This window comes from Oncorhynchus kisutch, linkage group LG30 (assembly GCF_002021735.2).
Source record: "Oncorhynchus kisutch isolate 150728-3 linkage group LG30, Okis_V2, whole genome shotgun sequence".
In the NCBI taxonomy this organism is placed as follows: domain Eukaryota; kingdom Metazoa; phylum Chordata; class Actinopteri; order Salmoniformes; family Salmonidae; genus Oncorhynchus; species Oncorhynchus kisutch.
The window spans coordinates 17,708,736-17,723,879 of NC_034203.2; the positions used below are offsets into that span (position 1 = coordinate 17,708,736).

Here is a 15,144-nt window from a genome sequence, read left to right on the forward strand (position 1 = left end):
AGTTGGAGCCAGATGCATTCCCTGTGACACTAAAATAGTCCGATATAACTGGCTATGGAGCCTCTAGCTGTGTTCGCAAAGTCTGACATTAAGATTACAAACGGGTCTTTAAGACGGCCCGGGGTCAGAACAGTGGGTCTACGTCCCTCTCCCACACCCAGTCAACACATCAATAGGACCCAGCCTGTAGCTGCTCTGGACTAAGGTACATCCCAAATGGCACCCTAATTCCCTTTATAGTGTACTACTTTTGACAAGCGTCCATAGGGCTCTGGTCAAAAGAAGTGCACTATATAGGAAATAGGTTGCCATTTGAATGCCGATGGAGTCTGAGACACAGTGTACTAGCAGGGCCACAGCATGCTGCACATTGGGCCTCACCGCTCACAAATATAGCTGCTGCTATTCACATACACACTGTGATTATAGACAGTCGTTTTTGTCTCCACCACTGTCCTCCTCCCTGGGATGTAGCTATTGTGTTTGTGTTGAAAGTAAAGTATAATTTGTAGACTAAAAGGGCTTGTATAAACTGCTGCATTGGATGAAATGTGAAATGAAAGGTTTCAGAATAATCTATTACTCTCCAGTATCCTTTAGTCTTGATGATGAAGTGCTCGATGAGGACGACTAGCCAGATGACACGCTGACTCACAGGGTGTGTCTCAAATGGCTCCCTATTACCACAGGGCTCTGGTCAGAAGTAGTGCACTATATAGGGAATAGGGTGCCATTTGGGACGCAGGAACAGTGTTGCCTCATAGGCCCAGTAACTCTTCACTTCCTCCCTCCCTCACAGGGTTCGTCTGGTAGAGAGAGGTTCTCCACACAGTTTACCACTCATGGAATCTGGAAAAGTGAGTCCCTTTCCTGACTTGGTGAATGAACAAACGAACGGTTGTCATTTACATAGACATAGGGTAGACTCTGAAGTATTTTTAATCACTGAGATTAAACTGTAGTATTTATGCTGTGCTGTGATTCGTCTAGTCGAGGAGTTCGTTTCCACAGCAACCCATCCCCATAATTGAGGAAGTGTAGGTGAGAGTTAATTGTGCCCCGGCTGTGGCAGCGCTCTGCTCTGTTTCACATGGACCAGCCAGGAGATCCGGATCAGTCTGTACCACACAACAATGAGGCTTTTTCTTTCCGTCGCAACATTAAATCCTGTTACACAGTTTGTGGTCGCTTACTAAATGGCGCCCTTTTGGGAGAGAGAGGGAGTCGGGCCACTTCACTGTGCCTCAACCCAGTAAATCAGTTACATAAATAGCCTCTCTGAAAGGAGAGAGGAGTGGAGAGATGAAAGCACTAATCGTCTCTTCCTTAATGCCATCAGATTCTACCTGGGGTTCGAATTATCATCGCTAACCCGGAGACCAAGGGACCGCTGGGAGACTCGCATCTTGGAGAGGTTGGTTGAGACATAATCACTCACTCATTAAACACAATACAAGCTACAATAAATTGGGCTACAATAGTCTCTCTCTGTACTTAAGTGTCATAGCTCATTAGATATTCACTCTCTCATTAGACTAAACTACAATAGTCTCTCTCTGTGTACTTCAAGAGTCAGCCCACATAACCTCAGTCTCACTTGATGTTAAAGGGAAATTTCACAATTTTAACTTCATATTCCAACACCACCCCAACATCAACATCTGTGAAAATGGGGCGTTTCTATGTTTTGTAGTAAAATATATAGCGGAAGATGGTTTAACCAATGACCTCATCAACCAATTAGTAGGCAATGCCATTGGTTCACATCACAGGATACACACCGATGATGTCATTGGGAATACTGTCTTCTTCTCTGTTTTACTACAAAACATAGAAACACACCATGTTCACAGATGTTGTTGATGGTGGGCTCACTTTAAGGAGCACACCATTAATATCTTAGATATCCAGTGTAATGTTCTAAGATCAGTAAGTGTTATGTAATTGGTCTAAAAGTACACATCTGTCACTGGATTGGTCTGGACACAGATCCACTATAACATGTTTGCTATTAGTGATACGTCCAGCGGTCCTGTAAGTTTAAGGGCTGAGTTGTTCTGAATTAATTTGGGTAAACAATCATACAACTAGACATGGATTGGATCCCCAGAGGATCTCACTTAAAAAGCATGAATTAAAACATTGAATTGCTGTCCTGCCCACAGATCTGGGTGTGCAGTGGACACAATGCCAGCGGCTACTTCACAGTGTATGGAGACGAGGCCCTGCAGTCAGACCACTTTACCTCCCGTCTGAGCTTTGGAGACACACAGACAATCTGGGCCCGCACCGGATACCTGGGCTTCCTCAGGAGGACCGAACTGACTGATGCCAGCGGGGGTAAGCTACGTGTTCCCTTCATTTTCCAAATGTACTTATCATGCATACTTTCACAGGTGAGCTTCACATCCAGTAGCAGCAGTTTGTTATTATGTTTGTGTGTGTGTGTGTGTGCAGAGCGACACGATGCCCTGTACGTGGTGGGAGCGTTGGATGAGGCCATGGAGCTGAGGGGAATGAGGTACCACCCCATCGACATCGAGACCTCCGTTATCAGGACGCATAAGAGCATCACAGAATGGTGATGACTGTAACTTCATAAGGCTACATGATAAGCATCCCGATAAAATACAGTAGCTTGGGGATTTGTGGTTCTGGTGTAGCTCAACGTTTTCGGGACATTTTATCCAAGAGAGAAGGCAAGTAGGCGGCCAGTACGATGCAGAAAAAGTTTAGTTAACTATATACAGGTCAGATGTATAGAAGGATCTGATCAGCCTATTGTATATATCAAATCAGGACAAACACATGCAGTAGGGGCATTTTACAAAGTTATTTTCTGTTCAAATATCAAGCTGATTATGTTCAATTACAAGTTGTTAATGGTGACTAGTTGAAATGCCCTAGATTAACTTACTGTTTGTTGAAATGCCAGAGTGAGTAGCTAACTTACAACATGCACAGTACCTACTTATACGGTTTGTTGTTGCAGTGTTCACATGTATCAACCTCCTGGTGTTGGAGCTGGATGGCTCAGACCAGTAGCTCATGTTGTTTAAACTGACTGAACCTGACTACCTGTCTGTCTCTCCCTTGCAGTGCGGTGTTCACGTGGACCAACCTCCTGGTGGTGGTGGTGGAGCTGGATGGGTCGGAGCAGGAGGCCCTGGACCTGGTGCCCCTGGTGACCAACGTGGTTCTGGAGGAACACTACCTGATCGTGGGGGTGGTGGTGGTGGTGGACATCGGGGTCATCCCCATCAACTCCCGGGGGGAGAAGCAGAGGATGCACCTCCGGGACGGCTTCCTGGCCGACCAGCTGGACCCCATCTACGTGGCCTATAACATGTAGCCTGGCAGCTGGAGACCTACTAGACCATAGACAAGGCCTTGAACCGACGGGCCGAGCTTTATGTACATACTGCAATGCAACAGGACCTCTGGTCTCTGAGAAGGGGGAGAGGACTCGAGTCCTGGACTCAGGCGCTCGCCTAGTTTGTGGGACGTTGTCGCTAGTTCAAAACAAAAACGCCTAGAATTGTCAGGAACAGGAGACTGGTTAGTGTAGTGAAAGATTGGAATGGAAGGAGCTCTGTGTGTCGATGATGGGAGAGTGCCAGTCTAGTTTATTAGATTTGAGCTTTTTTGGTTCATTGCTTTAAGTGTGTATATATTTTCATGTTACGTATTGCTGAAGTCGCTCGCTTTTTTTATCTGCCCTCTAAGAGGTTAGGGTATTTTTTAAGAATATTTACAAGCTGTGGCAAATGGTATTTTATGTTGACCTTTTTTTATATCAGTCATTACAAATATAGATATGTTTTGATACAGGACATATCCATTTTGTGCTTGAACTTTACAATATGAGGTACAATATATTGTTTTTGTTTTTTTGTTGTTACAATTACGTTTTTAGTTCTGTGCTAACATTTTATTTTTCTGTGACAACTGTCCCAACTACAAGGGAAACCAGTGAGAAACCAGTGTGATTATTTCAACTACAGCAGCCTTTTACTCAGTTGTCATGTTCAATATAACATTTCATTTTTCTGTGACAACTGTCCCAACTACAAGGGAAACCAGTGAGAAACCAGTGTGATTATTTCAACTACAGCAGCCTTTTACTCAGTTGTCATGTTCAATATAACATTTTATTTTTCTGTGACAACTGTCCCAACTACAAGGGAAACCAGTGAGAAACCAGTGTGATTATTTCAACTACAGCAGCCTTTTACTCAGTTGTCATGTTCAATATAACATTTTATTTTTCTGTGACAACTGTCCCAACTACAAGGGAAACCAGTGAGAAACCAGTGTGATTATTTCAACTACAGCAGCCTTTTACTCAGTTGTCATGTTCAATATCATTATACTTCAATTGAAGGAAAACACTATGTTATTTCATATCATGTAAGTATGTACAAAAACTGATTTTAATTTATTTTGTTCACTTTAGAAGTATATGAGAGAGGACATTCAAGAATGTTTTAATCTTGAATATTTGCTAATATAAAAACAAAGCATTGTATTATCTTGAGTGAATACTAGTATCACATCAAGTATATCAAATATAGATCTATATTAATTAAAAAGACCTAGGATTCACCAAGGAAAATGTGTGCAGTTATTGAGAGGACAGTCTGAATCCTTATAGTCATCCCCTTTATGTCCTTCAAACAATGCAACATCTTCAGCTCTCAGACATCATGCAAGTTGAGAAGTACTGCATTTCAAAGACAAAGAACAGCTCTGAAAAGATCAAAAGCACTTTTTGAGAAATGTCTGTGAGAAGGATGATGGTACAAACGCCTCCGGCGGGAGTGATGATGAGTATGTCTTTGTGCTGGCTTGTCAAACACTTGTTTCTGAAACAACAGGTTGGAGAGCTTCACCAGAATTTAATAAAATGTTTAGTCCTTAATATTTTTACATTGAGAGACCAATCAGGGCTCCTATGTTGATGTCAGAGGGGAAAAAGTACAAGACAACACTTTTACGGAAACCCTTTAGAGGAATAAATCTTGAGGCAACTATCATAAGGTGGAAGAGCAGTTTTGGGGAGAGTGAAACCTTAAACCTTAGTGAAACCATACATGATTTGACGGTAAAGTTCATGGCTAAGAATGTTTTAGTTCAACACATTAGAATCTTTAAAAGCACTTTCTAGTATCTACACAGCATTCTTTTTATTGGCAAGAATGATCCTGATTTTTTTTTTTTATATATAAAAAAATGTCTGAACTGAGTTGGCATAAGTCTTTCAATTAAATAAATATTTCAATGATTTTGACTATAAAATGTTTGTTTATTGCAGCAGTACACAGTGTTTAAATTTTAGCAGAGCCATTAGGGTTAAGTGCCCTGCTAAAGGGCACATTGACAGATGTTAACTGGTCGGCTGGGGATTCAAACCAGCGACCTTTTGGTTATGGGCCCAACGCTCTTAACTGCTAGGCTACCTACCTGTTGTTTCAGAGGTTGCATCTCAATGTAATTCTATCATATGTCCAAGCATATTTGATATGTTACATATGAGATTTGGGGTTTTGTTAATTTTGTTCATACACACATTACATGGCAAGTTTTCCATATCTTCTATGGTAGTGTAATGTATAATGAATCAAAGCCATCAATCAGTTTGCTCTATTACGACTTTAAAAAGATATTTAACCAAGAATGATTGATGCGAGATAACAAATACTGAGTCAGCCAGCCTCAACAGCGCAGTCTGTGCACATCTGAACTATTTAATGTTTTGCCACTTATTTTATTTTGAAAGGCTTATCTCAACAGAGGCAATGCATTCTACTCACAAACATTACAGTGAACCGTTTCTAGAGATTTACAAAGTAACAGATGACTGTGTGCTAAGCTCATAGCCCTCGGTTGAGACACGTTTAAACTGTTTCATAGCTGTTCATTGAAAAATGATAATTGTCCCATCCTATACTTGTCGCAGTGCTGTAAATCTACTTGTTGCAAATTCATCTGGTACACTGCTGATATTTGGTGGCTTTCATTAAAGAGGTATAGATCTGAGCCATTCCTATTGTGAAAAGGTTTACACAGGTCTACCCATATGAAAATCTAATCTGAAGATATGTATTACGGTTTTCAAAATGTATTACAAAATCCATCAACTATGGCAACTTTCATACATGCATATATTTGTTTGCGTGTAGTGAAATATGTAAGGGATAATCGAGGGGCTATGCGTTATGGAAAATAGTGAACGATGAGCACAATGTGCTAGCGGCGTTGCATTATTTTCCAGAGAATGCAGAGCCTCATGTTGATTAGCCCTTTTTATACCGCTGCAAAAATGTGTTCATTTGCAGGTACAAATGTTTCAACATCCACTGAAGTAGCTAGCAAGTTAGTAGTAACCAAACAAACATACTTGCTTGTTAGCTAACAAACCATCAGTCCTAGCTTGCTGTTATGAAAATCAATTTAACAATGGGAAATGTTTTAAATTCAACTTTTGCTTTTAAAAGCAGATCAAACATAGAACATGTAATGAACTACAGCCATTGAATAATACCATGCATAATAGGGAAATAATGCACGCTCTAGAATGCCCTTCAAGCCAATCAGAAACAAGTATTCAACAATGTCATGGTATAAGTTACAAGAATGACTATTTCAGTGTTTGCACATTGGAGCATTTAATGGAAGTAGCACAATAGTCTTTCTAATTCATGTAGTATATTTTGACAGATTTAAATGGGCTCCTTATATTTGGGATTTTGACATCTTTTTGTAATGAAGTCCTAATTTTGGGAATAGGTTTACATGTTTGCTTTTAGTGGTTATTCAGTTAATTTATTTCCAGAAGAAAGTCTTAGGCCTACTGTATCTACATGTTTGGGAACATTATCTTCAAATAAAACTTTTTTCGGTATGAAGAAAACCGCTGGATTGGAAATCTAGAACTCACTTGTGAGCGAGTTTGCATGGTTGAATGTAAATACTGTTGGTGGCTGAAAACAAATACAATTAAAGCCGGAATTTTATTATATCGCAGCTTTTAAAAGCAATGTGGGAGTGAGGAGATGGGAGAGGCATGAGGAGATGGGAGGCAGGATTTGCAGCGCGATCTGCTTCACAAATAGAACTTGACTTCTATTTTAGCCCTTGGCAACGCAGACGTTCGTTGGCGCACGTCAGCAGTGTGGGTGCAATAATTGAAGAGTATAGATTTCTAAATGTATTTGCGCGAGCGGTGTAGTCAGGGTGTTACAGGCCGACTACACCGCTCGCATCGCAAAATTAAATTTGAAATATATATTATATTATTGCACCCACACTGCTCATGCACACCAAGGAGCGTCTGCGTTGCCAAGTGCTAAAAAAATAAGTCAGTTCTAATTTCTGACGCAGATCGAGCTGCAAGTCCTGCCTCTCCCATCTATTCACTCTTCAATCGCAATATAAAATCAAGAGAAGGAAAAGAGATGACTAGAAATGATTCAGTTGATCGTTTTATGTGTGGATTAATTGTCTGAGTAGAGGACCTCCGTGCATTTCAGGTAAAATAACTCAATGTTTATATTCTAGGACAAATTTTCTAGCTAAATTGCCATAAACGTAATGCTTTTCGACCTGTCCCCAAATTAATGTAATTGGTTCAGAGTTTGTTTTGATATTTAATTAACCTGCGTGTCGTGATCGCGTTTGGTGTAGGGGGACAAAATATATTTATGCACGATGACGCACGCGCAGCCAGTCTGGGTTCCGTGTTAGGAGACTGTTTGGGAAACTGATCAAGCTTGCGTAGGTTCATTCAAGTGCGAGAAAAGGCTGCGTTAGTTTGAATTCAATTTAAAGGCGATGTTCGTGTCCGCAGTGACTGCATTCACGGTAAACGCTGCATATGTCGGCTCAATAGGAAATTACCTTAAAATGTTTTACGAGGATCTTTCTCGATATGGAATGAATCCAGCCCAAAGTCTTTCATCGCGGTGAAAGCGAAACAAATGACTTATTTGAATCATCTTCATGTCTTTGGCGAACTCTCATTTTCCCCAACGTTGGCTATATGGAAGTAATGTTTTTCACATCCTATAATCACAACCATTAATTTAGTGTTGACACTACCTGCCTTTTTCAAGAATAGGGCCGGGATTTAACCAGATTGCCCTTTTTCGGCAATGTTTCCGCTTTCACGGTAAACATGCATGTCGGTTCAATTGAAAATGACCTGTAAATGTCAAGCACACTTACAGGGATCTACCATTGATGGGATTGAATCCTAGCCTATGGTAAGGCCAACAATATGAGAAAAAGTATGTTTGATTTTTTTTTTTTTGCGCAGCAACATTGTTTTACTGATCCAAAAGTACTTTGAAGTTCAAGAAAAATATTTTTCTGTCTTACCCTGGAAACTTTGAGATATTTCTCAGGTTTCAACCCAAATGGCACCCATTTATTCATTTAGTGAACTACTTTTGACCAGGGCCCATAGTTACTTCAATCCATATCATGGAAGTTCAGCGTTATTGAAATTGAAAGGCAATGTTCCCGCGTCAGCGAAGACTGCATTCACCGTACACCCAGCAATATGTTGGCTCAATCAGAAATTACCTGTACATTTCTAACCACTCAATCTGTAACGCTTCAGTGATAGCTTGAATAGAGCCCTAAAATACCCTCAGATGGACATAAATGAATACTCAACTACAGGAACTGTTTGATACATTTATTCTCCATGTTAGCACATAGAATATATTTATATACATATTGCTAGCTAAAGAGTTAAAATGCCAGTAGCATAGAACATTTTAAAGGTCGACCTTGGACAAAAATAAACACTTTAAAACTGTATAACTGATCAATGCAAGTTCAAAGTGGTTTGGCTTCAGAAATGCCAAGTCTTACCGACAGCTTCTGTCTAAAAACAAATCCTGTGAAATGACGTCAACACATACTGGATAAGTTATTGGCTAGTGACAAGTTTAACTAACGAACTAGCTACGTTGGAATGACGTCGATTAACCACAAAGTACACCCCATTTCTGTTTGAAAATTGAGAACGAGACGGACCATTTTTCGTGCCCAAAGTCGACCTTTAAGCCACGATTAACAGTGTACATATGGACAGGGGGGGAGTTTTTAGATGTAGTCATGTGTGAGACGTTACCCTTTTCTCGACAGAAAATAGTGAGAATTTGCTAGAATGCAATTTGAAGGGAAAATTTAAATTGTCATATTGCATCATTTTCAGGAAGTACAACGCTCTTTTAAAATGAGAGAAAAAAGGAACATAATATGCACATCTTACTCATGCAAGTTTCCAGAAATACTTTAAAACGTGAATGACATCAAAATATTTCCACAAAGGGAAATAACTAATTAATACAGGGATGGACAAATACATCCTCTATCAGTAAACCAATACAATTATCAGATCTGATTTAACTCCTATTGCAACAACACTTTCCGAAACAATGAAGACCAAACATTTGTGTTAAGACGAGTGGTTGAGGTCTGGACAGTGATACTCACCTCAGTAATAGATCGACAGTTGACCAGTTAAGAAGAACTGCAGGGGTCTACTGGTTTTCAAGGCAACATATCAACAGCTTAATCTGATTCCCAATTACATTGGTCCTCTCTCTTAGCCTTACTAATAGAGGGCAGATGAGTTAACTACTGCCTGCAGCGTGCCAGTGGTGAACTACTTGCAAACCTCAGCATTGTTAATAACTTCCATTAGAATGCACCATCGGTGTGTGTTGCCTTTAATCGCATTAGAATGACATGGTGTAAAGGAACCAGTTTATTTACATGTGCAACCATGATAAACAGAATATGATTTTGTTAACACCATGAGACAGGGAGAGAAAGATTGTGGCATTCGTGCAGGGCATGCATGATTCTGTTCAGTCTCCTGAGGAAGTGTATCAGGATTAAACAGAACATGATTACATGTGGCAAATCAGGCAGTTTGTTCATTACTTCTAAAACATTACACTGCTTCTCTGATTGAAAAACAACAAAACAGACTATGGGTTAGGGTAAGAGAAAAAGAGATTGAAAAGAAATAGTCTACGCCATTATTTGTCATCGTGTTCTAACGAATACAAAAGAATTGTGTTAGCTCTGAAAAGTGATACACTTTGTCGGAGCTAACGGAAGAGAGAGTTGCCATCATTGAAAACCGGGTGTCCAAAACTAGGCAAAATGAATGCAGGGGATGACCTTTCCTCTGTTCAGTCAGCTCTTCATAACTAAGGAAACAGTCACATGGACTTACAATAATGGCTGACTTCCCAAGTAGCCTCTTGGTTAGTACTTCTGTTCTAAATAAAATTGGCAATTACATTACCCTTTAAGAAATGATCCAAGACAAGTTAAGCAAAGGATAATAACATTGCACACCATTCAGACTCCAGTAAGAAAAAATAAAAAGTACTAAAAGATAAGCCTGATCACCGTTGATATTTGCATATTTTATATTGGTCCATCCGTATTCATTGTCTATGGGGAAACTGAGATACTTTGCAAGCTTCTGTTATTTTTCTAGTAATAAAAATGTGGAACTATCAACATGCACATCTCTTCACTCAGAATATGAGGATAGTTTTGAAAAAACAGGCACTGACCACCAACAGCATAAGCAGTGAATGTCTAACTAGTCACTGAGCATTCTAAAACCGTACTTACAGTGAACATCAATAACCATGGCACTGGTGCCAACCATAAACAAGAGGGGGAAAAACAGCACGCACTTTCTCTTAAGATACGGTTTAACAAATGTCATTTTTGGCAATATTACAAAGCATTTGGGTCATGAAATTAAATGTGCAAACGGTCAAATTATGAAGGAACCTCTCTAAGATCCAGCTCAGTAAAGATTGCTATATATTCCCAAGAAATGTATAACTTTTTCTTTAATTCATAAAAATTACAGTATATTCAAAATGTGCATAATAACAAAGGGAAGATTTGTCAGCATCTTTATAGCCGACTTCATAACCCTGTTCCCAACGATGTTTAAGAGACTTGAAAATGGATAAAAACAATAAAAAGGTGCTATTTACCAAAATATGTTCATGATAAAATCATGCAAAAATTTTATGGATCATTTCCTTTTTTCACAATTACATTTTGTTTCTCATGATTTTCAGCATTTTAAAAAATATTTTCTGTATGAAAGCAGAGCTTATTCAACGCTGCAATAGTACTTACGGTATAAAGATCGACTGTAATATTCATTGTTAAACATTAACAGTATGAAAAGTGAAAAAAATGCAGGTAATAAAATGTTTTCAGTTAATGTTCATCTGTTACTAGACACTTAAATAACACATTCTGCAACATAGGTCAAATTAGCACTTCATAAAAATAAAAAACAATCATTCGAGCCATGCTCTTGATAATATATATATTTTTAAAATCGATACACTTGGTATATTAAATAAAGTACTGAAATAAAATGAAAATAGCTATTTTTTCCCGCATATATTCGGTCCAGAAAGTGTTCAGGAAGTCAGGTAGGGGCGTGGTTGGGTAAGTTACATCAGGGGAGAGCCAATGGGGGGGGGGTTGTTGTTCATCTCTTCCTGCGGCAGGTGCGTTTGTGGTCGGCGTGCCAGTGCTCCTGTTGACACTTGATGGAGCAGTAGGAGGTGTTCCAGCAGCAGTGGTACATGGCTTCCTCCTCACAGTTATAACACTGGAGGATAAACACACAGTCAGAACTGACATGGCTTCCTCCTCACAGTTTTAACACTGGAGGACACACACACAGTCAAAACTGACATGGCTTCCTCCTCACAGTTATAACACTGGAGGACACACACACAGTCAGAACTGACATGGCTTCCTCCTCACAGTTATAACACTGGAGGACACACACACAGTCAGAACTGGCATGGCTTCCTCCTCACAGTTATACAGTGCCTTGCGAAACTATTCGGCCCCCTTGAACTTTGCAACCTTTTGCCACATTTCAGGCTTCAAACATAAAGATATAACACTGTATTTTTTTGTGAAGAATCAACAACAAGTGGGACACAATCATGAAGTGGAACGACATTTATTGGATATTTTAAACTTTTTTAACAAATCAAAAACTGAAAAATTGGGCGTGCAAAATTATTCAGCCCCTTTACTTTCAGTGCAGCAAACTCTCTCCAGAAGTTCAGTGAGGATCTCTGAATGATCCAATGTTGACCTAAATGACTAATGATGATAAATACAATCCACCTGTGTGTAATCAAGTCTCTGTATAAATGCACCTGCACTGTGAGTCTCAGAGGTCCGTCAAAAGCGTAGAGAGCATCATGAAGAACAAGGAACACACCAGGCAGGTCCGAGATACTGTTGTGAAGAAGTTTAAAGCCGGATTTGGATACAAAAAGATTTCCCAAGCTTTAAACATCCCAAGGAGCACTGTGCAAGCGATAATATTGAAATGGAAGGAGTATCAGACCACTGCAAATCTACCAAGACCTGGCCGTCCCTCTAAACTTTCAGCTCATACAAGGAGAAGACTGATCAGAGATGCAGCCAAGAGGCCCGTGATCACTCTGGATGAACTGCAGAGATCTAGAGCTGAGGTGGGAGACTCTGTCCATAGGACAACAATCAGTCGTATATTGCACAAATCTGGCCTTTATGGAAGAGTGGCAAGAAGAAAGCCATTTCTTAAAGATATCCATAAAAAGTGTAGTTTAAAGTTTGCCACAAGCCACCTGGGAGACACACCAAACATGTGGAAGAAGGTGCTCTGGTCAGATGAAACCAAAATTGAACTTTTTGACAACAATGCAAAACGTTATGTTTGGCGTAAAAGCAACACAGCTCATCATCCTGAACCTACCATCCCCACTGTCAAACATGGTGGTGGCAGCATCATGGTTTGGGCCTGCTTTTCTTCAGCAGGGACAGGGAAGATGGTTCAAATTGATGGGAAGATGGATGGAGCCAAATACAGGACCATTCTGGAAGAAAACCTGATGGAGTCTGCAAAAGACCTGAGACTGGGATGGAGATTTGTCTTCCAACAAGACAATGATCCAAAACATAAAGCAAAATCTACAATGGAACGGTTCAAAAATAAACATATCCAGGTTTTAGAATGGCCAAGTCAAAGTCCAGACCTGAATCCAATCGAGAATCTGTGGAAAGAACTGAAAACTGCTGTTCACAAATGCTCTCCATCCAACCTCACTGAACTCGAGCTGTTTTGCAAGGAGGAATGGGAAAAAATGTCAGTCTCTCGATGTGCAAAACTGATAGAGACATACCCCAAGCGACTTACAGCTGTAATCGCAGCAAAATGTGGCGCTACAAAGTATTAACTTAAGGGGGCTGAATAATTTTGCACGCCCAATTTTTCAGTTTTTGATTTGTTAAAACAGTTTGAAATATCCAATAAATGTCGTTCCACTTCATGATTGTGTCCCACTTGTTGTTGATTCTTCACAAAAAAATACAGTTTTATATCTTTATGTTTGAAGCCTGAAATGTGGCAAAAGGTTGCAAAGTTCAAGGGGGCCGAATACTTTCGCAAGGCACTGTAACACTGGAGGACACACACACAGTCAGAACTGGCATGGCTCCCTCCTCACAGTTATAACACTGGAGGACACACACAGTCAGAACTGACATGGCTTCCTCCTCACAGTTATAACACTGGAGGACACACACAGTCAGAACTGACATGGCTTCCTCCTCACAGTTATAACACTGGAGGATAAACACAGTCAGAACCGACATGGCTTCCTCCTCACAGTTATAACACTGGAGGACACACACACACAGTCAGAACTGACATGGCTTCCTCTTCACAGTTATAACACTGGAGGATAAACACAGTCAGAACCGACATGGCTTCCTCCTCACAGTTATAACACTGGAGGACACACACACACAGTCAGAACCGACATGGCTTCCTCCTCACAGTTATAACACTGGAGGACACACACACACAGTCAGAACTGACATGGCTTCCTCTTCACAGTTATAACACTGGAGGATAAACACAGTCAGAACCGACATGGCTTCCTCCTCACAGTTATAACACTGGAGGACACACACACACAGTCAGAACTGACATGGCTTCCTCCTCACAGTTATAACACTGGAGGATAAACAGTCAGAACCGACATGGCTTCCTCCTCACAGTTATAACACTGGAGGACACACACACAGTCAGAACTGACATGGCTTCCTCCTCACAGTTATAACACTGGAGGATAAACAGTCAGAACCGACATGGCTTCCTCCTCACAGTTATAACACTGGAGGATAAACACAGTCAGAACTGACATGGCTCCTCTACGCTTGAATTTTTTCGTACATTACTGTGATGTAATTTGTGAATACCACTTTAACAAATAACTAATTTGCTGTTAAGTCACTGTCATATTCAATTGATACATTATATTGACTATGTCTAGTACTGCTCTAATTATGTATTGGCCTCTTGGTTATGGAGTTAAAAATCCCAAAAGGTCAAAGATGTGCTTAGCTACCACTGTAGGTAGTGGGGTGTGGGACAAATCCATAAAAAAAACAATGAATGAACTGTGCGTGTCCAAATATTTTGGGGGATTTAGCCCCTCAGGTCTCAACAGACTGAGCTGTGTGTGGTAGAGAAAACGAGGGAAAGAGAAGGCTCTCACTCACCCACTGCTTCTTCTTGGTGGTGGAGATGAGCTGCTTGTGCTGGGCCACCATCTTCTTCACCTCCTCCACCAGCTCCTCCTTACACTTCTCCTTCACCGTCTTACACTTTCTCTCCATCTCAGCCTGGCCCCCCGACACTGCCTTGCTCACCGCCTGCCTCTTCTCGTCCTCCATCTCAGAACGCAGCTGGAGACACACACCACAGAAAATGAGCCTCAACTTTGATACCTGTGGTATACTTGTGTGTTAGCGTGTTACCTTTTCTTTAAGAATAATTCAATAAAAGCTTTTCTCAGTGTCCTACTGTTCTATGCCCTACTCAGTCTAAATCCCCCAGTCCCTCACCTTCTCCAGGGCCTCTCAGACCCCCTCAGTCTAAATCCCCAGTCCCTCACCTTCTCCAGGGCCTCTCGGACCCCCCCAGTCCCTCACCTTCACCAGGACCTCTCGCACCCCGTCAGTCTCAATCCCCCAGTCCCTCACCTTCTCCAGGGCCTCTCGGAC

At 40.7% G+C, this 15,144-nt stretch overlaps 2 protein-coding genes across 29 annotated transcripts in view; one reads left to right on the forward strand and one right to left on the reverse strand.

Annotated features, from left to right (window-relative positions):
- The window catches only part of LOC109874612 (disco-interacting protein 2 homolog C), a 250,244-nt gene extending 243,329 nt beyond the window's left edge, over positions 1–6,915 (forward strand). For 13 of the 18 annotated variants that reach the window (XM_031809774.1, XM_031809775.1, XM_031809773.1 and 10 more), the window contains 5 exons: positions 800–857; positions 1,340–1,414; positions 2,166–2,340; positions 2,458–2,581; positions 3,100–4,606. In XM_031809774.1, coding sequence (XP_031665634.1) covers positions 800–857; positions 1,340–1,414; positions 2,166–2,340; positions 2,458–2,581; positions 3,100–3,352 — 685 coding nt within the window. In that variant the 3' untranslated portion in view covers positions 3,353–4,606. Of the gene's footprint in view, positions 1–799; positions 858–1,339; positions 1,415–2,165; positions 2,341–2,457; positions 2,582–3,099 lie in introns of all 18 variants that reach the window. The other 5 variants (XM_031809772.1, XM_031809777.1, XM_031809790.1 and 2 more) reach the window with 3 other exon arrangements.
- Positions 6,916–8,687: 1,772 nt separating this feature from the next.
- LOC109874979 (zinc finger MYND domain-containing protein 11) overlaps positions 8,688–15,144 on the reverse strand; it is a 30,211-nt gene continuing 23,754 nt past the window's right edge. For 10 of the 11 annotated variants that reach the window (XM_031810009.1, XM_031810014.1, XM_020467071.2 and 7 more), the window contains 2 exons: positions 14,641–14,826; positions 8,688–11,680 (listed from right to left, as the gene is read on the reverse strand). In XM_031810009.1, coding sequence (XP_031665869.1) covers positions 11,558–11,680; positions 14,641–14,826 — 309 coding nt within the window. In that variant the 3' untranslated portion in view covers positions 8,688–11,557. Of the gene's footprint in view, positions 11,681–14,177; positions 14,253–14,640; positions 14,827–15,144 lie in introns of those variants that run through there. The other variant, XM_031810016.1, reaches the window with a different exon arrangement.